This window comes from Drosophila navojoa, chromosome X (genome assembly GCF_054131105.1).
Source record: "Drosophila navojoa isolate 15081-1374.11 chromosome X, UAZ_NAV_1.0, whole genome shotgun sequence".
In the NCBI taxonomy this organism is placed as follows: Eukaryota; Metazoa; Arthropoda; class Insecta; order Diptera; family Drosophilidae; genus Drosophila; species Drosophila navojoa.
Genome location: NC_142895.1, coordinates 22219095 through 22246593, shown reverse-complemented (window position 1 = coordinate 22246593; position 27499 = coordinate 22219095). Strand labels below are relative to the sequence as shown.

Sequence of the window (27499 nt, the reverse complement as noted above, 5' to 3'; positions counted from 1 at the left end):
ATCTTATGGGAAGTGTAGATAATTCCAACTGTTCGAATATTTGATCATGTATGTATGTATGTATGTAGGTACATATATGCATATAAGCTTCAAAAGTTATAGAGCCTCCAGAACAACTACGAATTCAATTAAATTCATTTTGTTATGGAGCAAGAAATGAATCAGCTATGACGAAGAATAGTTTTAGTTCTGCAAATTTTCATTTAAAACGATTTTTGTTCAAAGCAGATGTGAGAAAGTGCGCTACGCGTTGTATACCTGTACATGTGTACTATTACATATATACATACATACATGTGTGTAATATGTTCGAACTTGGAAGAAAGTCTTGGAATAAGAGACACAAACTGCGATTTATATGTATGTATGAGTATATATATACATATATATGTGTGTGTGTGTGGGTGTGTGTGCGTGATAGTGCGTTCATACTTCCAGACATCCCTATATCACGTATATATACTTGAAAGTATTGTCACTGCTATCAAGCTAAAAAAAATAGCAACAACAACGGTGGCGATAAGCGACTTGAGGCTGATTAGGATCAAGTCACTGTATATACATACATATGTATAGACACACATATCTACACATATGTATTATACAGATACATACATACATCTATACATAATACAGTTCATAGCCTGATATAAATCACAGTAGCGCTATTTAAGCAAACCAGGCAGGAGTACTGTGCTTCCAAAGACATGTAACGACTATCGAGTAACCAGTAACCAGCAACGAGTAACCAGTAACGAGTAACGCGTAACGAGTAGCTGCACATGCCTTTAATAATCGTCAAGTTCAATGGCATTGATTAAAATGCAAATCGAAATGCAACAAAAGAAAACAATGAGAGAATCAGAGAAGCAAAAACAATGCAAACGGCTCTGCCCGGCTGCACTATGCTCGATCACTGCAAAGTGCAATCAAAGGCAACTATAAATTGCATTCGGCGGACTCAACGTGCTAATATGCCCGCTTTTGGCAGTGTATTGTAACAGTCGCTACATTATGAATGCCAAGCGCCTTGTAATGTCCGAGGGTTGGGCTTGGGTTTAGATTGGATTCGATGCGTTTGGGTTGGGTTGGGCTGCGCCGCACTGGACTGGGCTGTTGGCAAGACAGCGGCTTACAGCTGCCCTTGCCGTTGCCCTTGCCCTTGCCGTTGCTGTTGCTGTTGCCCTTGCCCTTGTCCCCCCGCCCAATGGCTACGCGGTCATCCCCCGTTTACTAGATTAGCTGCCAAGCGGGAAGTGCAAAGCCAGCGAGGCAGTTGGCGAGAGAGAGAGAGTGAGAGGGGGAGAGGGAGGGGGAGAGAAAGAGCGAGTAACAGGGAATTTGGAAGTTTGTGTTTTTTTTTGTCGTTTTTGGTTCGAAATCATTTCTACTGTACGAATATTGAACGGGCTTTCGAGTGCATGCATACGTGTGTGTGTTTGTGTGTGTGTGAGTGTGTGTGTGTGTGTGTGTGTGTGTGTGTGTGTGTGTGTGTGTGTGTGAGTGTGTGTATGTATGAGCATTTGCTACCTCACACATAATTGGGTGCTTTGCCAGTGCGTGCGTGTTCTGTGCATGTGTGTGTGTGTGTGTGTTTTCGCTCTCTCTCTTTATACCTCTTCAGCCTGCTCAGAGAGAGAGAGAGAGAGAGAGACGAACGCATGCGGCTGCATATCGCTACACATGTAAAATGGGGGTTACATGACATTGAAACCATTTTTGAAGGTTTGAGCGGCTTTTTTTCGGCGCTGCTTCCTCTTCTTCTGCTTCATCTATATAACTGTGTAACAGACACGCACACACACAGACATAAAATTAAGCATGGGTTGCCAGGCGAACCCCTTTTCAATGCTGAATGTTGTTACGAGAACAACAACAACAACAACAACAACACAAAGACAAAGACAAAGCGACAGCATCCCAAAATTATGCACAAATATGTGTATATATGTATGCACATATGTATGTATAAGTGTATGGTACATAAATATAGTTCATTAGGAAACGAAATACATATGTATGTATGTATGTATGTCTATATAATCCCCTGAAAGCTTTGTTTCTCCTGTAAATTTTATATTTATTTGACAATTGGGAGTTTTGCATTTGGTTTAATCAAGCGCATGCATATTCTCAAGCAACTTTTGCAGGATAGATCAAAGTGATCCAATCAGAATCATATGGTACTATCTACTAATCTGGAGCAACTTTTAGACTAAATATTTTGTGAATCGAATTCCAGGCCTAATCATAAAGGGATTTACAATAAACTATTTGACTCCAACGCAAACTACATATAACTAGTTATTTTCTATTTCTTCAGAAGCCACTTCTATTTCCATGAAACATTCAATTTTATTCATTAAGTTTATTTGAAACAGAAAATACATATAGAGGGTAATAAAAAATACCAAGCTTATATAACTAAATTATTTGATCTAACCTTCGGATTCATAGTAAATTCATGAACACTGTTGTACAGTGAATACTCTGCCAAAAGACCGTACTTAAAGTGCCAATGGATAAATGATGGAAATATTTTTAGTTATCTCGAGAAAAAAACGAATATTTCTTTTTATAATGCGAAATAAAATAGAGTACATATATGTACATATGTATGTGTATATTCATTATATTTTACACAAATATAATTTTGTCACTATTCTCATGATTTTATAAGCTCGGCAGAGTAAAAATTATGGAAGTGATCAAGAAAAAATTATATATCCAATCAAATAGAATATATGTATATGTATATATACATATATGTATATATCATATGTATGTATATATCATAATAAATTGATGTATGTACGTATGTACATACGATTACATACATATGTACATATGTATAATAATGTATAGTTATTAACATGTCTCTGAATCCCTTTAATTTCGCTGTTATCAGGCTTACAACTAGCCATAGATTTGCCTTTCCTCGGTTTCCCTAATTCCCACCGATCTTACACTAACTAATAGTTATGCTTATTTTCCATATCTACATACATACGCGTATGCGTGTGTGTGTTTGTTGTTTGCCCTTGTCACTATATTTTCAGTAATTACACTGAACTGTTACCAAGTCCAATTCAATTAACTTCAACTCAACTTGAATATATACAACAACAAATTTAAAAGGAAAAAAAAAAAGCTAGCGAAATACGCTGTTTAATGCTCATGCTACATCTATCTCTATCACACACACACACACACACATACTGTCTCCCTCTCCCTCTCGTTCACGCGCTGTTTCTGTTGGGCAGCGCAAAACGTTTCACAGCACTTTGTTATCGATGCGTTCGCTAACCCACCCGCTACTCTCTCTGACGCACACACACACACACACACACACACGCACACACTAAGCAATCAGGAAAAAGAATTGTGAGTTGCCCAAGTTGAACGACTGGTGAATGCTCTGTCTTGAAGGCAATCAATCAAAAAGCTTTTAAATATGTAAATATATATTTTTTTAAATGTTTTTTTTTAAATTGTGTCTTCGGCTAAAGTTACATATCTGCAAGTGCACATTTAACTGAATGCGCTGAATATCAGCAAAGGGTTAGATCGCTATCTCAATCTGTGTCAAATTGCATCACATTGCACTGCACACACATACACACACACACACACACACGCACGCACGTGCATAATTGCAATCACAGCTGAAGCGAAAGAGCATACAAAAAACAGCAACACAGCACAGCAACCGCAACAGCAACAACAACAACAACAATCACAGCAGCTCCGAGAGTCAACAGTCGATTGTTTATCAATGTGTAAATAAAAGCGTCTTTGCTCATGCCTGTGTGCGTGTGTGTGTGTGTGTTTGTTTCGTTGCCCAAAAATTTCAATAGCAAAGGTCAATGAACTCATGCCGTGCCAGTATGCCTGGCGTTTGCTCTTTCACTCACACATACCTACTAGCGTGTTTGTGTGTGTGCATATTGCGTTCCGCATTGCGCTCTGCTACGCTCTCTCTCGCTCTCTTTTTCTTTTGCTGTGCTTCGCTCTTCTGGCACTTGGCGGCTCTCTTAACTGCTGGTTCATTGCTTCCTCGTTGCGTTTCATTCATAAACAGAGAGCGCGTCAGATATCGGCCAGGCCAACGAACTAAGGGCCGTGCGCGCTTAACATGTGCTTTAACTGACCCTATCTTTGACACTCTGTCCCGCCCCACAGCTGCATTGAACCACCTTTGGAGCTGTCTTAGGCTAAATAGGCATTGCACTTATCAAACATTTATACTCACATCAACTGTCGACGTCCTTGCAGCGGCGGCATTTTTGTAGCCGAATGGCATTCATTTAATGTGCTCTAATTGTTAGCTTTGGCTGAAGCGCGGCGGCTGTAGCTGCGGCTGCTGCTAATGCTATGTTGAAGGCGTAATCCATGCTCTGCCTGCGGAGCTTTAACAGTTAAGCCTGGCTTTTAACTTAACAGTAGCTGTTGTTGTAGTTGATGTTGCTGTCGATGTTCCCTTAAGTTTTAACTTTAGCTTTTGCGACTCTTTTTATTTTATTTTTTTTGATTCAAGAAGAAGCCGTTGTTTTGTTGTTGTTATTGATGCTTATTAAATAATTGCACGTATGTATATATTGATGAATATCAGCGCATTATTAATTAACTTTTTCTCTTGTTTTTATTATTATTTTTTTTCTTTTTTGTTGCACTTTAGTGTGGAACGGTCGGGCGGGGTTTTGAACACATAGCGGGGTATCTCGCTGTTAACTCCGATTCAAACAGACATATATATGTGTATATATAGTAATATAGATATACATACATATAGTATAAATATAGCTATATATGTATATGCATATAATTGAATTCTTAACTTTATCCTAGGCTTATATTTAGGCGCTTATTGCTGACTCGCTCGCACTTGGAATCATTTCTTTGTAATGGTTTTGTCACATTTTCAATTTGTCACGACACAAAAATATTTGTATATATATATATATTTGGTATATATGTTACATATATGTATGTAATTATCTGCAAACAGAAACAAAACACATCAAAAAAAAAGACAATGAATGAATTTACATTGCGATCAATTTGTTGTTGCCGTTGTAAAGGAACGTGAAAGGGAGATGTGAAGAAATGGGTAAGGGGGAGGGAAAGGGAGCTGAGGTCAAAGGAAGTTGGTCAGCAACAATAAATGGAGTTGCAATGTCGTTGCCGGCAGCGTCCTTGTTGACGCATTGGCGCCTATTTCGCTGCACTTGTCAAAAGGCACTAACTAAACACACACACACACACACACTGCGATAGAGCGATAGTGTGAGAGAGAGGCACACAGATACTTTTGCACTTAATGCTGCCACTTTGTTAATCGCTTTCAAATTTACATGTTTGCAACAAAATACGTTACTCGCATGAGCAAAACAAACAATAAAAAAAAATTACAACAAAAAACCAACTTTGAAATATCGTCGTTATCCGGGCGCGAACGACAACAGCTCGCGGCGAGTGAAATTTTAAGAATGAGAGAGAAATTTGTTCGTTTTCTTGTTTCGTTTCATGCGCTTCGTTTCATTCATCCAGTCGGACCGGACCGAACCGACTGTTCGCTGTACCGGGAGGCCGACGGCAGGCACGGCGCGCTTAAAAGTATGCAACATGGAACTGGATAACAGCAGAGGCTATTATTACAGTCCCTTGATAACATGGCGCTTATATAGACGAGTTGTCAGTTCAACTGTAAATTGTCATAGCCAGTTAGTTGGCCAGTTTAGTTGGTCACTATTGTCATAATACGATATCAAATGTGTTCATTCGTTAATAAACATCATATAATCAATTGCAGTACATATATTTAAAATGCGCGCACTGCCCTTAAGCTGTATTTACATACTGTTAATACGCGTTACAGCGAATTCAGTTAAGCTTTGCTTGTGGTTTGTGTCTTCGCTTAACTGAGTTCACAGTTTATACATTATTCCCTATAAAGCAAAACAGCTGATCGACAGTGTGCCCAATTTTTTGTATTATTTATGGCAATGTTTGATTTAAATTTTAGAAAATATACAAGATTCGTTGTTTCCTAACTTGACATTTATTTGAATTGCTACATATTCCATAAAGATCGAAAGCATATAGTATATTTACATTTAAGTATTCATAGTCAAATTGAACAGCTTGCGCCTACAACACACACAGCTGGTATACAATTTGCATATTTTGAATATTTTTGTTTGAAGAGCAATTAAGAAAATATATTTGGTGTGTTCATGCTTAAAATGTTGCTAGTAACTAAGTTTTTTCATAAAATCTTATTTATTTTGTTTCAATTTATCAAAACGTACTTATTTATCCAATTGCCGTATTTACAAGCTAGGTGATATATCGAGCAGCTGTTACATGGACTATCGATATATTTGCATATTATTTGTCATCTCTCATTGAAAAAGCAATCAAAGGCAATATTTCGACGCTCTCGGTTGGAATAGCGGCTGGACGGGTAAATATAAAAAACACGTGCTCCGATTTAAACGACAACCACGCAGTTTTTAACAGGTTCCGTCCGCGTTCTGCTGACCATTGAATTTACGCGCTAAACCTAATCCTTAAACACAATAGTTATATACAGAATATTGTGTCGATGCTATACAACGTAATATCCTCCTCTATCTATTCGCTTGTTGGCTTGTCTGGCCATCTGCAACGCTTAAAGCATAAAATCTACATGCATATGTGCAGCAATGTCCAATTTTTAAACTGTTCTGTGCCAATCAGTGTAATTTTGTTAGTTAAACAGTAAAATTAAAAGAAATCCAATTGAATGAATATGAATATTTTTTTTAAATACATATATATATTTTTGTTTCTTTTTCAAAACAGTTTTATTTAATTTATAAATTGTTTGTAAGCGCATTTAGTAGTCGACTTGAGATTTCGCTCTATTTTTGTTTATTTATTTTTATTTTTTTTTTTGCAAGTGGATGAGGCCGTTTGCAATGTTTAAAAACAATTTTGATTGCTTGCTTTAATACAATTCTATCTTTATGGTTTTAGGAACGCTTTGATTGTCAATCGGAATTGAATTGATTTGAAAATAAATTGCGGCGGCTCGGCAACAGCTACAATCAGCCTAAAAGGAGACTATTAACACACACACACACACATACATATATACGCATATGTGTGTATATGTATATGCAAACAAATAGAAATAAAGACGGTTTATATAGGCACTTAAAGCGGTTGTTGCTTTCCTCGACTAATTTATAATTGTTTCTTGTTGTTGTTGCCCGACGATTGTCTAAGGTAAACGCTCGCATGGCGAACGACAGCGCAGCCGCCGACGTTGACGTCGGCGCCAATCTGAAGCCAAAAGTTAATGGCTTAATAGGCGGCGGCGATGCAACTGCAACAACAATAACAACGACAACAACAACAACTGCAGCAGAGGCAGAGGCAGAGGAACTACTGCAGGACGGACTGAGCTGCACTGAACTATTTAAAAATGGTGAAGGTCTCACCTACAAGTAAGTCTGCTTCCCCCCCAATACACTCATACATCGAGGCTACACGCTGTATGTATGTTTGTATATATATGTATATATATATATATATATTAACTATATGTCCTAATCATATGCTAATGTTACACTCCGCACGCTGCATTTAGTGATTTTCTCATATTACCGGGCTACATAGACTTTGCCGCCGAGTCGGTCGATCTCAGCTCCCCACTGACGAAGGGCATCACGCTCTGTGCCCCATTAGTTAGCTCCCCCATGGACACGGTAACCGAATCTGATATGGCTATAGCCATGGCGGTAAGTGTTTAATTACAGTTTTATCTTAAATTTATACACAGTCACATCACACACACACACACACATATATTGCTAAACAAGGCTGCAAATCGGTGCAATTTATTCCCACGTCAGCTTTTTGCCTCTAGTCAAAACATCAATGCCGTTATTTCTCACGATATATTAGATTACATTTTAGCATTCATTCTTGTTCAATTTTACATTTACTTAAGTAAATGTCAATCTGTTATTTTTACTGTTAAGTTGCTGTTAACACTCCACTGTCACTGGCATGTAAACATTCTGTCAAATCAAAGCCAGCAACAGCAGCTTTAAGCTATCTATAAATTCCTATATATTCCTATATAAGCCAGACTATGGAAGCTGATTTACCTAACAGAAGTTGACTTTTACTTAACATTGAAATTCTTGTCGTTTGATTTTGTTAACATATCTGTTTGTTAAGACTCGCAGTTAGGATCAGCTAATGTTAACACTATGTTAACCTAATTAATGTTGTTGTTGACGTGTTTCATCAGTCTGTTCGGCTAATGTTAACACTATGTTAACCCAATTAATACTGCTGTAAGCGCTCGTTCGGTTTGCAGCCTTGTTCGCATACTGTCCTCCATTGGCGGTATGATCGATTGACACTATGAACGATAACCGATAAACCGACGAACGCCGACCGATGCACATCGCCATTTGGTGCTGAATCTTGGTATCGGCCTCGCTCCAGTTGTGGTTGTAATTGAACACTCTTATGCGCCTCTATTATGCTAAAATAAAAAAAAAAAAAAAAACGAATGTATATTTCCCTTCACGCTCTGCGCCGCCTCGTTCGGAATGATTTTGTGGTGGGGGAACCACGCGCAGCTGTGTGGTGGCATTGGAATCATCCATCACAACTGCACGCCGGAGTACCAAGCGTTGGAGGTGCACAAGGTTAAGAAATACAAACATGGCTTTATGCGCGATCCGTCGGTGATGTCGCCGACCAATACCGTTGGCGATGTGCTCGAGGCCCGTCGCAAGAATGGCTTCACCGGCTACCCCGTCACCGAGAACGGCAAGCTGGGCGGCAAGCTGCTGGGCATGGTCACGTCGCGAGACATCGACTTCCGTGAACAACAGCCGGACGTACTGCTGGCGGACATTATGACCACACAGCTGATAACCGCACCCAACGGCATCACCCTGCCGATGGCGAACGCCATTCTGGAGAAGAGCAAAAAGGGCAAGCTGCCCATTGTGAATCAGGCCGGCGAACTGGTCGCCATGATAGCGCGCACCGATCTGAAGAAGGCTCGATCGTATCCGAATGCCTCCAAGGATTCCAACAAGCAGCTGCTGGTGGGCGCTGCCATTGGCACCCGGCCGGAGGACAAGGCCCGGCTGCATCTGCTCGTCGCGAACGGTGTCGATGTCATCGTGCTGGACTCATCCCAGGGCAATTCCATTTACCAAGTCGAGATGATCAAGTTCATCAAGGAGACCTATCCCGATCTTCAGGTCATTGGCGGCAACGGTAATTACATTTCCCACATTTCCTGCCTAGCTTTGAAAGAACACTATTTAAACAGCAGAGAGATGAATCGAGACAGAGAGAGAGAGAGAGAGACAGAGATGGAGGGATAGAGATAGAGATAGAGATAGAGATAGAGATAGAGATAGAGATAGAGATAGAGATAGAGATAGAGATAGAGATAGAGATAGAGATAGAGATAGAGAGCTTATAGATTATGGATTATGGATTTTGAAAAGTAGATTGAGGATTTAGCAGGAATAGTCTGTTGATCGATATTTATCGATATTCTTTAAGTGACTGTAATAATGAGATCATATGCATTAAAGTTTAAAGATATGAATCGAAAAATCGATAAATGACAACTTGGCGGATATGCAACTGTTTGCAGAGGTCACACTATTCCAGATATGATATCTACGATAAGGTTTTGCGAAAGGAGAACCACTCAGCTCAAAAACTTGTTCCCAACAATATACTCTACTATCATTAGTTAGTTGACTTTATCAGTTGATAAATTCCGTTCTTCAATCATTTAAATACAGATAGTGTATGTACCAGAGCTCATGAGAGTTGATTGTTTTTTCGTATATGCTCTCGCTCTGAGCGGCTCTCTTTGTTTTGTTTAGGATCGGTTTCGGTCAGACACGTTGCGCTTTCAAATGAGTGTCGCGGTAATACGATGTATGTACATTGTATCTAGAGTACAATTATCTCTGACTCGTTCTATCTCGCTTGCTTCTTATCTTAATTGACAAATAAAGTAGAATAGGCAAGTTAATTACCCTTTCTGTCGCATGCTTTTACTACGCACTGTGGCTGACAAGTTTCGCAAACTCAATTACTAACCGCTGACCAATCAACTCCCCCCCACCCACACACACAAACACACACACACACACACACATACACACACACACATACACACACAGTGGTCACACGTGCCCAGGCAAAGAATCTAATTGATGCTGGAGTGGATGGACTGCGCGTGGGCATGGGCTCTGGCTCAATATGCATTACGCAGGAGGTGATGGCTTGCGGCTGCCCGCAGGCCACGGCCGTGCATCAGGTGGCGACGTTCGCCAGGCAGTTCGGTGTGCCGGTGATTGCCGATGGTGGCATTCAGTCGATTGGGCACATTGTGAAGGCATTGGCATTGGGCGCCAGCGCTGTGATGATGGGCTCCCTGCTGGCTGGCACCTCGGAGGCGCCCGGTGAGTACTTCTTCTCTGATGGCGTGCGCTTGAAGAAGTATCGCGGCATGGGCTCGTTGGAGGCGATGGAGCGTGGCGATGCCAAAGGTGCGGCCATGTCCCGTTACTATCACAACGAAATGGACAAGATGAAGGTGGCACAGGGCGTCAGCGGCAGCATTGTGGACAAGGGCTCCGTGCTGCGCTATCTGCCGTATCTGGAGTGCGGACTGCAGCATAGCTGCCAGGACATTGGCGCCATTTCCGTTAGCAAACTGAGGTGAGTTGAGCTCTCATTTTACTCTATATGTATGTATATATTTGCCATCTCTTTCTAATTCATGGCAGAGAAATGATCTACAATGGGAAGCTGCGCTTCATGAAGCGCACCCATTCGGCCCAGCTGGAGGGCAATGTGCACGGCCTGTTCAGCTACGAGAAGCGTCTCTTCTAACATACAAACAGTGCTGCAGCGATGCCAACTGCTGTCAGCCAGTATCAACAGCAGCATAAACATCAGCCACACCAGCAGCACCAGCAGCAGCAGCAACATCAGCAGCAGCAGCAGCAACAGCAGCAGCAGCAGCGGCAGCGGCATCAGCAGCGTCTCGTTTACCATGCAGCAGATGATTTTGGTCGAGTCCTGAACGACTAGCGTGGAGCTGGCTTAAAGCCTGGCCACGATTTACTTAATTGTTAAGCTTAAGCACAGAATGAGAGGTATACGGATAGAGGGAGAGAAACATGCAGACAGAGAGAGAGAGAGAGACGGAAAGAAAATCGAATTCAAAATTTCGAATATTTGCGAATCTGCAGAGGAGTCAAAATTTTAACTGTCCACAGTTGATGTGTGCAGTGCAACATATATTTAATATATATATACACATGTATGCCAATGTTGTGTTTGCCAAATCTATTGAAAATGTGAATTAGCTAAAAGAGAAAAGAAAATAGTTGAAAACTCTGCTGTTGCGTTGGTCTAAACGCGTTCATTCCCCAGCTAAATTTCTATGATTTTTTTAAGCTTGATCATATATTGTAATTATGCTATTGTTATAATATATCATTATACATGTTATATATACATATATGTATGTATATCGAAAGTAATTGTATACGATCTTTGCCAAATTTAGTTTTGCTTTTATTAAGGCATATATACATATATGTATATATATATATATATCAATATCTGGACATCTTGAGCCAGCAATTTGTAATGATGTTGTCAGCCTTCATTCCCCCAAATAAATAAAATATATGATTTTTGAAAATATATTTGATCAATTTGTTTTTTTTTTTTTTTTTTTTTTTTTAAATTTAGTTTTCTTAACATTCGATTAGTCAAGCATTGATTGCCCCCAGAAATTCAAATAGATTACTTTTTTTTGTTTTTTTGTTCAATATAAATAATTTTGATTTTTGATTTATTTGTACATATATACATATATATGTATATGCAAGTATATATATACATAGATAATTTGTTTTTTTTTTTCTTGTGTCTGTATGTGTGTGTGTGTTATGCTTTTGTGTTATAAAACTTTTATTAGAAATATATATATATATTATGTATTGTGTGTTTTGCGAAAGAGTTATTGAATAATTTATAATAAATATATATGATTCAAAAATATTTTTTTTTTTATTTTTTACTTTTGGTTTTTGTTTTTTGATAAGTAAATTTGTTAGCTACGTTGTTGTTGTTGTTGTTGTTTTCTATAGATTATCGATAGAAAAACTTGTACAAAATTGTTGTGCAGCAAGTAGAAAATAATCTAAGCAAAAGGAAAATTGAAGTAAAGTTAGAAAATATGTTGATAAAAAAAATCCTCTTTAAGGACACTTAAACAGAGCTAAATATTTGTGTGTATGTGTGTGTGTGCGAGTGTGTGTGTGTGCATGCGAGTGCGTGTGTGTGTGTAATAGAAGAGGCAAGCGATATTTAACATTGATCGCTTAGCGAATTGAGATTAAGTCTAGCTGAAGGAAAATTCAAGCAAAGCAAAGCACACAGACTCACACACATACACACACACGCACACATGCATGTAGGCATATCAAAAATATATATATTTATATATGTGTGTGTGTATATGTATATGTGTATATGTATATTTGTTTAGGTGTATGAATCTAAGTTTAAAATCATCTTGAGCGGGAATCCACAGTTATCGGCTAATGTGTGGGATTATCGCTGGCCAGACAATGCCACTTCTCGTGGAAATGATCCGGCAGCCGGATGCAGTCGAGCCACTGCTGCAGTCGATCACCTTTGCTTTGGGCGCCCAATTGGAGGCTGCCCAGAAAATCGTTGCTCTTGCCCAGATCCTTGTCCCAGACGGTCAGGATGAGCATCTCTTTGTTCAGATCGTGCGGACTGGCCTCGAAATAGAACTCCTCGTTGAAGACGGGATTCAGTGTGCGCCACTTGACGCTCGTCTTGTGCTTCTTGTTCTTGTGCGCATCCGGTTTCAGTTGCCTGTTACAAGGGAAAATGAAAACGGTGAACTCATTTAGTCTTTGCCTCAGGCATATGGGGGATGGGGGCACACCTACAGCTTGACAAAGGGATCCGAACTGCCGTTGTTGTCCATGGGCAGCAAATTGATGCACTGCTTCACATTGACCACCAGCGCCCGCCGTTTCGTATTGTAGCACAGCGAGATAAGCATCTTGCCATTCGGCCAGCTCTGCGACATCTCCGCCTCGGCGCTATACTGATCCTCTGCGCCCAGCGGCACGGATATCCGATACTGCGATGTGCTATGCACCTGGGAAAGAGATTTTCATAATTAGATATGATTATACTATTAATTGAAGTGGTTAAAGAGACATAGATATAGAGACATGTTCAGAGCTCAGAGTTCTTAGGGTCCTAAGTTTTGATATGAGATAACTCTCCTTTCCTAAAACATAGGACTGAATTGATTTTTGTTGCTTTAAGTTTGTACTCAGTTTCGACTAGATTAGAGAACCACCCACAAATCCTTTTCTTCCCTATCCTTTTCTAGCTAGATATATAAAACAAAGCTCACATTGTTTTACCCTAGACCCTAGAGGTATGCAGTAAAATCCAAGCAAAAATCTTGAATCCACATATTCTGAGATTCTGGGGTTAAAGGTATATATGCCTCCATTTGGGGTGTGGCATATCAAAAAAAAAAAAAAAACAATTTCTGCATACATCTAATGATTTTTGTTCTGTGAACGAGTATCATAGAGTCGTTCCCGCTTGACTTTAATACATTTATTTATTATTTATATATTTTAATATATTATTTATTATTTAAATTTTATATCATTTTTCATATACAAATATAATTAATTTATATTTAATTATGTTTAATATAATTTTATTATTATTATCTTTTTTATTATATATATATTTATATTATCTTGTTTATTATATATATATTTATATTATTTTTTATATTATATTATATTAAAATCAATTTACATATTATTTACATTCAACTATTTTGCATTATTTTATTATAATTAATTTTTATATTAGTTTTTAAAGTTTATTATAATCAATTTATATATTATTTATATATAATTATTTTTATTTTTATTTTATATTTTATTTTTATTATAATTTGTAGATTATGTCTTTATAGTTAAATCTTTTTAATTTTTATTTTATTTATTTATATTTTAATTTGATCAATTTATATATTATATATATTAAAATATTTTAATTTTCATATATATTTATTTTTTTATAGTTTAATTTGATCAATTTATATATAATATATATTAAAATATTTTTAATTTTCATATTTTATTGTTATTTATTTTTTTATATTTTAAATTGATCGATTTATATATAATATATATTAAAATATTTTTAATTTTCATATTTTATTGTGATATTTTTTTTAATATTTTAATTTGTTTAATTTATATATTGAAATATTATTAATTTTCATATTTTATTATAATTTATTTTTTATATTTTAATTTGATCAATTTATAAATAATATATATTAAAATTTGCTTATTTTTTATATTGTATTCAAATTAATTGATATATTTTTATATTATTTATGTTTCTCTCGTTTGCGTTTAATTTTTGCTCAACTCAAAATCAAAAGTCGAAAATGACAGAGTATTGCCACAGTCGCATATACCCGTCGCGACGATTGGCACTTACCGTCGATAGGCAGACTTTGGCGGCGCCCAGAAAATCGTGCCCATACTTGTCGTCGTCGAAGAGCGCCACATAGAGCAGCGAGTTGCCCAGCTCCTCGGGCTCGACGCCCACGAACTGGAGGGTCTCGTTGAAGTCAGGATTGCGGGTCTTGTGCACCGTCTTGGTGCGCTGCCAGCGGGTGTATTTCGTATGCCCCTCGGGCGTCACGATGTTCACCTTGCAGTAGGGATCGGCCAGGCCGCTGGCATCCATTGCCGGCAGATCTCTAGCCCGCACCAGCGTGCAGTCCAGGCTGTGGAAGCTCTCCCGATAGCTGATTGCCAGCTCTAGCCAGCCAAGCAAAGGATCGCGACAATGTTGTTGTTGTTGTTGCTGTTGTTGCTTTTGCTGCTGCGGGTTTTGTGTGGTTTGTGTCGCCGAATTGCCGGAACCGGAGCTATCGCTGAAGGACCACGACGAGCTCACGGAGCTGCGACGCATGAAGCTGCCCTCGCGGCGCAGCTGCGCCACAGTCGATGCATTCGAGATGTTGTCGTAGTCCTGGCCATCCGCCTGCCGGCTGCCCGCATTCGGGTTCGCCTGCCGGCCAAAGAAGAACGAGTTGGACAACTTGCGTTCGCCGCCATCGATGAAGCTGCGTATCGAGCCGTAGGCGCGCAGCCGAAAGCTCTCATCGCGTTGCAGTCGCTGCCGGTCGGAGGAGTCGTTGGCGGTGCCGTTGCCAGGGGCGGAGCCGGAGGTGGCGCCAACGACGCCAGCTGTATTCGACTTGGCGCCATCCAACTGATCCTCCTCCGGCTCCGACTGACCGCTGGCACTGCTGTTGCTGGCGCTGCTGCTGCTGGTGTCGTTCACCCGAATCGTTAGCTTCTTGATGCGGCCGCCACGTGCCGGCGTCCCGTGGCAGCTCTGCACGGCGCGCGCGCCCTTTCCGGCTCCAGCTTTGCCGTACGCAGCCACCGCGCCACCGCCTCCGCCCCCGGCAGTGGGCGTCGTTGTGGGCGTATTGGAGGCGCTGGCACTGCGCACGGGCATGTCGTAGTTGGGCAGGCCCTTGAAGAACCAGGCGCCCGACTTCTTCCACATCTCGCGCGTCTCCGAGCAGATGCGGCACAGCCAAATTTCGCGCGTTCGCTCGCTGTTGTGATAACGGATGTTGATGTCCACGCTGCACTTGGTGCAGACGGCCTTGCGGCAATCCTCGCACAGGATGCGCTGCGGCCGCAGCAGGCCGAACGCATCGCCGCACAGCCGACAGCAGTTGGGGCCGCGCTCCACGGCGTGCAGCTTGATCTTCTCCACCCGCTCGACGAGTCGGCCGACACGCTGCCGTTCCGCAATCTCGATCTCTTCATTCCGGCGTATCACGGAAATAATTGCCTCCTGCTCCTCTGGGCGTAATGGTTCATTGGTCTTTGAGCTGCTCCAGCCGGCCTTCAATCTGTGCAGGGAAACAAAAGGCCAGAGCTTAGTACGTGGTTGAATATGAGTGAAACTGTGAGTGTGTGTGTGTGTGTGTGTGTGAGGACTTTTGACTCGACGTGCGCCTAATGAGCATCATTATGATGAGCTGCCTAATGCATTAGTTACGTTGTTGTTGATACCCTAACTGAAGGTATTTCAAATAATTTGGGAAACACGTTGAGTATAGGAGGATTGAGAGGAGGCGAGAGAGAGAGTGTGAAAGAGATAGAGAGAAAGTGAGGTAGACGGACATAGAGGGATAGAGAAAGATAGAGAGAGAGTGTGAAAGAGATATAGAGATGGAAAGTGAGGTAGACGGAAATAGAGGGATAGAGAAAGATAGAGAGAGAGAGAGAGAGACAAAAGAGGGTCAATGAGAGAGAGCAATAGAGAGACACGCAGAGGGAGAGAGAGGAGAGAAATGAAAGAGAGAGAGAGGGGGGGGGGAATAGAGAAGAGGGAGACGGAGGGAGAAAGGTAGATATAAAGAGATAGAAGAGTAGAGAGTGAGAGAGATAAAGATAAAGATGGAGGAAGAGATAAAGAGGAAGAAGAATGAGTGAGATAAAACAGCGAGAGAGAGAAAGAGAAGAGTGGAGAGTGTGAGAGAAAAATGTTGAGAGTGAGAGGGAAATAGTGAGAGATGGACGAAGTAGTGAGAGGAAGAGATAGAGAGTGAGCAGGAAAGATGCAGAGATAAAGGAAGACAGCCATGAGAAGGAGACAGAAAATTAGAAATAGAGACAGATAAAAAGAACTAAGGAAAAAAATGGAAAGAGAAAGATCAAGAAAAATACAAGGAAAGAGAAATATAAATAGGAAACGAAGCATTCCGCCTATAACGCCTTTTAAATAGTTTTGTTTCCCACAACTAGAGCTTCTCATAAAATAAATAGTATTCTTACTAATATTAGTTCAAGTTTAGAACAATTTCTATAAAATATAGGCATACTCTATATTAGAGCTGCCCATTAAATGAGCTTCAGGTAGTGTACGCGCTGTGCTGGCCATGGACAGCTGACGGCCTCCGTCTCTGGCTGTACTTTGGGCCCAGCTCAGCTTCAGCTCGCTGCCAGGGCCGAAATGTCAAGTTCAAATTTAATTAAGAGGCAAAGCTAGCGCCCGGGCTCATGGCTCACGGCTCACGGCTCACATCTCAGGGCCACCTCCGTCGTCGTCGTTGGCGGCGTCGTCTCCGGGTTTGCAGTCGTGTTTGTGTTTTTGGGTCCGGGCTTGCGCGTTTTATGGCCACTTTGGAATCACTTACACACTGTATTAAAAACGTAGCGCACACACACACACACACACACACACACACACACATTCACACTCACACACACACACACAGAGAGAGGCGGGCGCGTGAGTACTTGTTTATGCAAATTGGGGTGGCACTTAATGTAGATGTTGTGCCTTTTGCTAAGCGTCAGTTAATATGCATATACTTAGGCATACATACATACATACACAAGTACTAGAGACATACATAAATACATCCGTTTATATGTATGTATACGTATATGTATGTATATCCCAACAAAACTTTGCAATTTCGATTACTTTTTACTTTAATTTTTTATATTATTTATTTACTTCATTTTATTTTTATTTTTTTTTTGACATATTGCCCTTTTATCGCTTTTTTAAAAGGCCAGCTGTTGATGCACTAGCAGATACCCTGTAAACATTCTACATGTACAAATATCTTCTTATCAGGCAACGAACTTGAACGAAATTCTTAGAAAGCTCTTATATATACATATATGTATATATACATATATACCTAGGGGAATTTTAATTTCTTAAGATAATAAAGTTTTGATCTATACTTTATTATATTTATTATTATATGTACATATATCTGTACATGATTAGGAATTATAATACACTTGTCTTAAGATTTATTTATAATTTATTAAATTTCCCATAATATATCTCTAGTTTAATTTGAATTGTATGTATATAATATACATACATATATCCTGAGAATTATGATAATAAAATACTGACTTAGTTTCAACATATAGCTCTAACCTATATCAATAGTTCTTAAGATTAAACATTTGTGACCTGCACTTTCTTGTATTTATCATTCTATTGTAATATATAATATTATATACTTGATAATTTGTACCCCGCTAAATTAAAAATTCTATACCCTTGAACAGAAATTCGTTCTCGGTAATTCTCGGTAATTTCAATTGCTGTGTAAATCGAAAAAATAAGCCCTTTGCCATTTCGAATTAAAAATTACATAAAAATTTATACATGTATGTAATGTAATGTAATGTAATGTAATGTAATTAATTCGATGGGATTCCATATAATTTATTAATAAATAATTTAATTTATTACTTATTAATTCTTCTCAAATATCTGTGACCTACACTTTATTGTATTCATTATTCTATTACATTCTAAGAATATTATTTTATGTATTATAATTAAGAATTCCATAAAACTTAAAAGACTTCAACATATTAATTTGCCAACTTTTTCCAGGCATATTTGGTATGCGAATGAACTCTGGCTTGAGGCAAGCCCCAAAAGTTTACTTGGGCCCACACACATACACACACACATACGCATAGGCGTATACCCTCAAGACGTTTCTTTTTCGACTGTGAATATAATAAAATATGTATATATGTATATAATATATAGCAGGTAATATGAACACGTGCTGCCAGTGGGCGTTCTGTGGTCAGCCAACTGAAGGCGGGCAGCACAATAAAGCCAAAGGATTCCTGGTGTGGCGTCTCCATGGCCATGGCCCAAGGGAGATGTTGGCTTGGTTTGGTCTTCAACCTGAATGTTTTGCGAATTTCCTGCATAATTATTGCACGGCGTGGCCGACTCGCAACAGCTGTTAGACAGCCCGGGTCAAGTCTGTTGCAATACCAGGACGTAGGTCGAAGGTCAGACAGCAGAATGCAGCTGAGCTGCAACGAAGCGAAAACTTAAGCATGATGGATGGATGCAACGTTGGCATTGCTGTATTAGACCATAAAAAACAAGAGACGTCCATTTGGATAAATGCATTCAGATAACGCATTAATCAATTTAATGGGAAACTACAATATGGGATAACAGTGAATCTGTTACCATATAATGTATAGTAATTGAAAAAATAAACAAGCCAAACAAAGGCTCTTCTATTTCTGATGGGGAATAAGATCTGAGCACAAAAAGAGCTGAAGACAATGTAGTACAGGTAATGCGCTGGCCAAGTTTCCGAATGGTTGCAGGACATTCCTTTGAAGGAATGCAAAACTTGCTCAGAGTAGCCGGGACTTTAGCGAGAAATGCTGGCAAAATAATAGCAGAGGACAAACGACAAAGCTGTCACGGGACAAAAGCAAAGCGCAGAAGCATACCAGAGCGGACACAATTGCAATCTACGGGGAGCCTGGCTACACTCGCCGCTATGCCGGCGAAAGGCAATGGGATTGAGTTCTCCAATGCAATTAATCCATGGGCAGCAATTTTATGCGGCGTAGCGCTTGGCATTTTAAAGCAGGATGAAAGGCCTTGAACGTCAGTTTACGAAAGGATTAGAGCCTTAGTTGTTAGGTCGAGTAGTCGGAATGACAATGAAAGCCAGCATCCATGACGGTCTTGTTAAGTAAGCATCCACGGTAGAGAGAGCTGTAGCGGCCTGAGAGGGTTTAACTGCAAAAGGTCTTGATGAGCTTAGAGCTGACAGCGGCTAGCTAAAAGGCTGGACAAGAGGCTAAACCAAGAGCCTAGCCCAGAGGCTAGCCAAGAGCCTAGCCCAGAGGCTAGCCAAGAGCCTAGCCCAGAGGCTAGCCAAGAGCCTAGCCCAGAGGCTAGCCAAGAGCCTAGCCCAGAGGCTAGCCAAGAGCCTAGCCCAGAGGCTAGCCAAGAGCCTAGCCCAGAGGCTAGCCAAGAGCCTTGCCAAGAGCCTAGCCAAGCCTAGGCTAGCCCAGAGCCTAGCCCAGAGCCTAGCCAAGAGCCTAGCCCAGAGGCTAGCCCAGAGGCTAGCCAAGAGCCTAGCCCAGGAGCTAGCTAAAAGGCTAGCTAAAAAACTAGCTACAAGTCTAGCCTTTTTGCTAGTTCTCTTCTGTTCTAAGGACATTTTTGAGTTTCCCCAACGTCAAGTTAAAACAAAAAAACGCTGTAGACAATGTGTGCCATCGTGTACTGTGGTCAAGTTTCCGGGTGGTTGACCTATGAAGGACGCTGTTTTAAAAAGAATCCAAAGTTTGCTCAGAGGAGCCTCAGAGGCAACAAACGACAAGATTGTCAAAGGACAGAAACAAAAGTCAGAAGCATACCAGAGCGAAGACAATCACTGGAGGCTGGCAGCCCTCACGGTGCTCACTCAATGGAGCCGCCCTTGTAAAGCATCCGACTGGCAATGGCGTTGGGTGCAGAAGGATCTACCTGGAGCTCCGATTGCACCTCAATGGGCAGGCAAAGAGCTGAGCTCGGAAACAGAATTGGCTCAAGTTAAAGTCCGTGAACTGTTTGAGATGGCCGCAAACGTCGAGTTCCTGCAGACTGTCAAAGGCGCAACATGACACAGTTATATGACAGTTAAGTTTCTCCCTCACGTGCTCAGTGTGATTAGAAGCGGTAAATTAATTGAGGTATCCGGCAGTCGAATAGAATTGTAGATGTATATTATACGGGCAATTGCCTAGGCTAAGCACCGTTTCAAGTGTCAAGATTGCCGTTAAATCGTAGGCGTGGACAGCAGCGAGATAAATGCCAGCATTGAGCTATGGCAATTACGGTAAAAGACCCATAAAAAAAGGTGATTCTAATTATACACTCTCACAAAGCCAAAAGGGTATATTAGTTTTATGCAATGCGAAATTTCCCATCCGTCCATCTGTTTGCATTGACGCAAATCCTTTCGGCGCTTTCACAGCTAGAGACTAGAGAGGCTGAACAGCTTGGAGTTCAACAAGTGCCTTCACTTATGCTGCGCGTCTGCAGAAACCAGCGGAGTAAACAACGGGATTATTGGGATAAAGGTAGCGTAAAGCGCAAAGCGCAATGCGTCCCATTGTTTGCGGTCGTCCCTAAGGCATCACGCTCCATGCGTCGCCACATACTCCCAATAAATATAAATATAAATTTCTTTGTTCCTAAATGTATTTGAAAACAAGTAAGAATGCTCTAACCGGGAGTGCCTGACTAGCAGATACCCTGCTGATGAGATGTCTTTAGGTAAAAGTCTCTCTACAATTATTATTGTTATAATATATACATATCTGTGTATTTCATATATAATCTGCAGCATTTTGTTTACTTAAAGCTATAGCAAAACAATTAAATTAAATGATCGATTTTAATCGATAACAATGTTTTGTAGTAATTTTTCACTAAATAATTGTTATATACATTATATTACATATATTTATTAAATACTGATCCAGTCTGTACGAAATCGTTCTGATCATATGGACGCACATGCCCATATCGAGTCAAGGCATCATTATGATTGAGCTTTACACAATTTTACTAGTTAAATTAACAAATAAATAGTTTGAGTATTCACAGCTGCTTTTATTAGTTTTCCTGAAGTATTTTTTCAACATAACTGGTTGACTTTTTTGTTATAGAAAACATGCGGAATCGATATGCTTTTTAAGCTGTTCAAAATGTCAAACCTATTCATTTCAGTGGCATTTTATATATGTATACATATGTATATACATACATACATATATTACATTTATATATATACTCATATGTATGTGTAGTTTATGGGCTCTGTCACGCCTTCTTGCACCTGTTACATACATTTTCCCGAAATGATTATACCAAAAATTCGCATTTTCAATGGGTTTAGGGTATCAAAGCACACGCTACACACACACACACACACACACTTGTACGGCGTACAACACTTTAGCGTGAAAGAGCCTCGGCGTGTTCGTTAAAATGTTTATTTCTTTTTTTTATTTATTTTTATTTTTTTTTTTTGTTACTCTTTGCTGTTCGCATTCGTGTTCCTTAGTTTATGCCCGTCGTTTTGCCTTGCCGCGGGTTTGTTGACTTGCACGGGCCACTTGAATGTACGGTAGTCACCCAATATGGCGGGCTAATTGAATTATATTTAGACCCCGAACCCAATGAAAATGCGAACTATTTTGTTGAAGGTTGAAGGAGGCGTGGTAGATCTCAAGAAGTTATGTATTCTTAATCAGGATGGCGAGCTGCGTCAATAAAACTCTCAGATCGTCAGATCCTACAAAAAACGATAACTATTTTAGTTACCGATTGAAAACATAGAAGGAAAATTTTATAGAATTTTATCTCGTATATCCATAGAGACTAGAGTGTCCAAATTTTAAATATAGACTCCTGTGTATTTTATAAAATAATAAAAAAAAAGGTATTATCTTTGCTATCGACTGAAGGCCTTATCGATTATTTATTCACACTTTTATCCCGTACATCTATAGAGACTATAGTGTCCAAATTTCAATTGTAGGTTCCTTTGTATTTTAAAAAATTTCGATTACATTATATTTTGGTTACCGGCTTATGTATGTGTGCGTAGGTGAATGTTTTGTTTATTGTGCATGTGGAAAAGAAGCGTAGTATTATTGGATGATCAGATATACAAAGTTCAGCCTCGACTACAGCACGCTTCAGGCTATGCCCATTGAAAATTTTGTTTTAATTTGATTTTTTCCATAGAATAAAGTGAAAGAGGGCCCTAAAATAATTTGTTGCCTTCGCACACTCCGAGTTCACTCTACGGCATGTTCACTGTACACGCTTGCCAGCTCATTTGTATGTATGTATTCGTGTATCCTCGTGTGCCGTAACCTCGCCTGTTGCCTTGAGGGCTTTCAGCTTCAGTTTCAACAGCTGCTGTTGCCGTGCTAGGATCGAGCAACGGTATTTGCATGCAGCAGCAGCAGCAGTGGCAGCGGCAGCAGCAGCAGTGGCAGCGGCTGCGGCAGCAACAGGCAAACTGAGTTAATTTCGCTTCGCGTGCGCTTTTCAATTTGTTGGCCCCATTTGGTGCACTAAAAACACACAATTGCTAAAGTCACTTAAGAACCGTGTACAGTCTATAGCAATACATTAGCAACAATTATAGAGAATGTGGCATGCTTCAAAATTGTTGCACTTCTGTGCACCTCAACACGATCTATTTTAGCAACTTCTCATTTAGTAAGATATACAGAAATACTACAATCCGACTAGGATGGAGAGCTGACAACCTCAAAAGCGTTTCTTCTATGCATATCCATTGTTAATTGGAAGAGCTTAAGCAGGAAATACCCGTAGCTCTGTCCATGCCTGACCTGACTTCCGAAAGACGCGTGACCAGATCAGAACCGCGAGCAGACATGAGCTGGATATAGACGTAGCTCTCTGGCATTTCCAATCAGATTGCGTTTTTTTTTCTATGCACACGTGCGAGCATTTCGATTTTGCAATGCTGTCAAGTTGTGAAAATTTCATTTTTCAAGCATTTTCACCGCAACATTGCGGCTATGACAGCTGTAAGCTGTGGGCACCGACTGCAGTGGCCTGCCTTGAGTTGTAATTTGAATTTCAAGTACACGCCTGTCAGTGCAGCTCCCATGCCACGCCTCGTTTGATTTCTATGCGTCACGCACAGCCCTGGACGTTTGGGGGGCATGGCCGCTATGCTTGATTTCCTTCTATGCTTTTTTTTTATGTACAATGAAACTCGAACGGAAGTGTAAATTGAGCACTTGAAGCCTGCTGCCTGCTGCCTGCTCCCGCTGCCTGCTCCCGCTGCCTGCTGTCTGCTGTCTGCCAGCCGCACAGCTGCCATCCGGTGCGCATGCTGTGCGTGTCTTTTGCGGTTGGGCGTTATGCATAAAATGTGCTTTACTATACATACATACATATATATACTATACATACTATACATACGGTATGTATGTTTGTGTGTATGTGCTCGTTGTTTGGTACTTGTAGTTAATTCTGCGTAAAGCCCCAATTCGCATATTCAGTCAGCTGGGATTGCGCCTCGCAGTATGCTACACGTTTTCGCTTTGACACAAACATATGCTGCCAGCCGCCATGTGCTGGTCGCTGTGCATGCGTATGCCTATGTGCGTGTGTGTGTGTGTATGGGGAGTGTTAATGTGGCTTTTCAACTCCCTTGCCAGCAGTTCAGTCAGTTGCAATAAATAATTTCGCGTTTCAACTGGTATACAAAAAATACATGCACACATATACTTATACAACAAAATAAATAAATAAATTAATAATAATAATAAGAGCATTATTAAAATATAATTAATCTGTCAGCGAGTTGGCGGCAAGGCTCAGCGAGCGGCCGCAGCTAGTAATTATGATTAGACGAAGGACGCAGGATGCCATGCGGCGCTGGGTCCTTGACAGCACGCGTTGGCGATGCCATGGCCAAGCCATGGCAAGCGCACACACATACTTGCATAGCTGCATGCATATGTATGTATGCGTGTGACTGATAAAACAGTATATCGCATTTTAGCTAATCACACGCACTCAATACATATGCATAAATGTACATAGACAGCGAGCGGGAGTGCGAGGACTGACGCAGTCAAAGTTAATTAAATTATAACTAAAGCTTTTGTCGACACATACGCCACAGTTGGCGTTTTCAATAGTTGTTCTTGTTGTTGTTGTCGTTGTAATGCTTAGCACTACTAACTGTTGCGCGCCGCTTGTTGCCTTATCAGACAGCAACACAAGTAACAACAATGTGGCCAGCTTTTGTTTATGACGCGCACATTACACACTCACACAGACACATATTTCACAATCGCTTTGTTTTAGCTATTGCTTAACTTCCACACACACACACACACGCACACACACACACACACAAATAACAACAGGCGCCCAATTGTTGCATTTGGTATTTCTGAGTAGACTTTTGAGCGCAAATTACTTACTTGGCACGCAGGGCCAGCTGCCTGTCGCTGGGGCAGACAAACTTATTGGCCGTATTATTGCGATTCGCGAAATCCATTTCACATATTATATAGATAATGCAACATTATGCTTGTCACCCACGTATACACGAAAAATATTGTTTTCAAATAAAATACCAAAAAACACAAAAAAAAAAAATGAAGCAGCTTGCACACTTGTTTATTCCGGCTTAGTAATTTCAAATTTTGTTTGCCGGATGCAGACAAATAAACAATCTACACAAGAACAACAACAGCAAAAAAAACTGTAAGAATCTTGCTTGAAACACGTCTTAATTCGCACGCAGCTGGTGCGCGTCTATGCCAATGTAAGTTCTGCTGCAGCAGCCACAGGCCCACCACAGCTACAGTCGCTGAATTGACCCATTCGCAAGTCGCAACGGCCGATAGCGATGGGCCGAGTGCTGTAAATACTATCGACAAGCGTGCTAAACATCGATTACAAACAGCATGAAATCAACTAAAAGAAGGATAAATAATGAGTGGTAAATAATTAATTGAATCAACGAAACAATAGCACAGTAACAAAAATATGTTGTAACTTAATTTATTTTTTAAATTGTTGCTACTTTTATATATGAAGAAATATTGAAGTGCACAAATATTTGCTTAACGTAAATAGCGTAATTTCATTTGAGTACATTCAATTGCACTGTCAAGGTAAACGGTCGTGTAACGAGCGCCTATAATATGTGCGATCGATAACATATCGCATGCACACGATAGTTGCTGTAGCGGCTCGTTTTTGCTCAGTCTTTGTTCAGTGTCAGCGCCAATAGAAACACCCGCCACATGCAAAAAGCGAAATGCTGTTATGTTGTGGGTCGAATAGGATAGATGGGGTTGTTTGGGGCGCAGTCACAGAACTGCTTCAGTTTCATTCCCCAGCTTCGCATACTTGCACGCGCCGACTGAAAGCAAAGCTCGCTTGGGGAGCAACACTTGAGCCACGACCCCTCTCGCACCTACATTCATGCTCACAGCCTGCCTTCTTTGCACTCGTACTCCCTCACGCATACACACGCATAGACAGCATAGCCGTTTCCGGCTGGTCTCTGAACATACCACATAATTTCATTGCATGCTTTTGTGCGCCGACAAAAATTCCAACTTTTTAGCGGTCTTTTTTTTTTTCGTTCATTCGTTTAAATTTTGCGGCTGGGCGAGGCATTAGGTATGAAGCTTCAGTTAGTTTAGCGACATGGCTCGTTTATAGCTGGTTGTTTCTGTGTAGCTTGTCAACGCTTGCCTTGCTAAACACGTAGCGCCTGCGGCCGCTGTCAAAGCAGCTTCTCTTTGGGTGTGGCCAGTGCGCGCCTCCTGTGCATTCAACTGAAATTCATGAACACCCAGCCCCGGCACCCACCTTCGCAGGAAACTATAAGCCAGCCTGTGGCATTTGCAATCTGTCGTCTGACGCACACAGTTTGGGTATATGCGGCGTTGCGTTATGCCTTGACAGATGAGTTTCTGTACATTTTAAATAAATGCTGACAGTTAAATGAAAATACTTTATGTACGTGCCAATTTTTTGGACACTGACATTTAGCACGTCCTGTCCCATGTCCTTTCGCCACCGGCTCATTGTTGACATTGCACTTCATTTTGCTGTCTGGCTTGTTAGTCCCCTTAGTTGTTGTTTTTGTTGTCTTTTGAATTGGGCATGCGAAGCGCGTTTCGCATTCGCCTCGCAATCCTTAGCATAAGCGTAACGACAAGTGGACGCCAGCGTCTTACTGTAAGCCAGAAGCAATTGTCCTTCAGAGCTCTCTGCACGATATGGCTGTCTGCTCTCTCAGTTGGTCTAGTTGCCTGCGCTCAGAGTAAAGCTTTTTATTAGCACGCTGCTAAGTGGATTTAAGCTTGAAATGTGATTTATTGCCTCATCTTTAGGCTGTCTAGTAAAGTTAAGCAGGACAGCTGTGGTATATGTGTTTTTAATTCTACTTTGATCTCAGCTTTTATCAAATATTTTCAGTCGAGTCATGTTATGAGTCAAGTCATATAGTCACGCGACTTATATCATTAGCCGATTCATATCACAAGTCGAGTCAAGTTATTTGATGAGTCCAGTATGCCATCAGTAGAATCATGGGTCGAATCGGAATATGGCTCGTGTTATGACTCAAACCATGTTGTGAGTGGAGTCATATCATGTGTCGAGATGAGTTTAGTATGTCATTAATAGAATCATATGAGTCGCATCAGGATACGGCTCGTCAAATATATCACGAATCGAGTCATATCATGTGTCGAATCAGTTCATTTTTTGAGTCGAGTCGTCATATCATGAGCCTTGAAACGAATCATATGACTCGAGCTATAATATGGTTGGAGTCACATCATGGGTCATCAATTGAATCCTATTATGAATCGAATCATATCTTGAGTCGAGTCACATAACCAGTCGAGCCACATCCTCTGTCGAGTCTCTTCTTGTTGAG

At 40.6% G+C, this 27499-nt stretch overlaps 2 protein-coding genes across 3 annotated transcripts; one reads left to right on the top strand and one right to left on the bottom strand.

Annotated features, from left to right (window-relative positions):
• Window positions 1–6365: 6365 nt before the first annotated feature.
• Window positions 6366–11762, top strand: ras (Inosine-5'-monophosphate dehydrogenase ras). Of its 2 annotated transcripts, none has more exons than XM_089263469.1 (6): window positions 6366–6466; window positions 7021–7493; window positions 7637–7787; window positions 8643–9294; window positions 10224–10764; window positions 10833–11762. In XM_089263469.1, the coding sequence occupies exons 2-6, from the start codon at window positions 7285–7287 to the stop codon at window positions 10936–10938; spliced, it is 1659 nt and encodes a 552-aa protein (XP_089119595.1). In that variant the 5' UTR covers window positions 6366–6466; window positions 7021–7284; the 3' UTR covers window positions 10939–11762. The 2 variants fall into 2 exon arrangements, with proteins under 2 accessions (XP_089119595.1, XP_089119596.1); XM_089263470.1 differs by having other exon boundaries at window positions 6450–6466; window positions 7273–7493.
• Window positions 11763–12297: 535 nt separating this feature from the next.
• On the bottom strand, window positions 12298–25410 carry Rph (Rabphilin). The gene is made up of 4 exons (XM_018108348.3): window positions 25017–25410; window positions 14644–16084; window positions 13044–13258; window positions 12298–12966 (listed from the first exon to the last, which is right to left on the bottom strand). The coding sequence occupies exons 1-4, from the start codon at window positions 25091–25093 to the stop codon at window positions 12663–12665; spliced, it is 2037 nt and encodes a 678-aa protein (XP_017963837.1). The 5' UTR covers window positions 25094–25410; the 3' UTR covers window positions 12298–12662.
• Between the last annotated feature and the right edge of the window lie 2089 nt (window positions 25411–27499).

Excerpts from the sequence above, each read along its gene's own strand:
- ras (XM_089263469.1), top strand. The coding sequence starts at position 7,285 with ATGGCGAACGACAGCGCAGCCGCCGACGTTGACGTCGGCGCCAATCTG. Across the intron at positions 7,788-8,642 it reads ATATGGCTATAGCCATGGCG|CTGTGTGGTGGCATTGGAAT; the intron begins GTAAGTGTTTAA and ends AACCACGCGCAG. Across the intron at positions 9,295-10,223 it reads TCAGGTCATTGGCGGCAACG|TGGTCACACGTGCCCAGGCA; the intron begins GTAATTACATTT and ends ATACACACACAG.
- Rph (XM_018108348.3), bottom strand. The coding sequence starts at position 25,093 with ATGGATTTCGCGAATCGCAATAATACGGCCAATAAGTTTGTCTGCCCC. Across the intron at positions 16,085-25,016 it reads CAGCTGGCCCTGCGTGCCAA|ATTGAAGGCCGGCTGGAGCA; the intron begins GTAAGTAATTTG and ends TTCCCTGCACAG. Across the intron at positions 12,967-13,043 it reads TCGGATCCCTTTGTCAAGCT|GCAACTGAAACCGGATGCGC; the intron begins GTAGGTGTGCCC and ends CCCTTGTAACAG.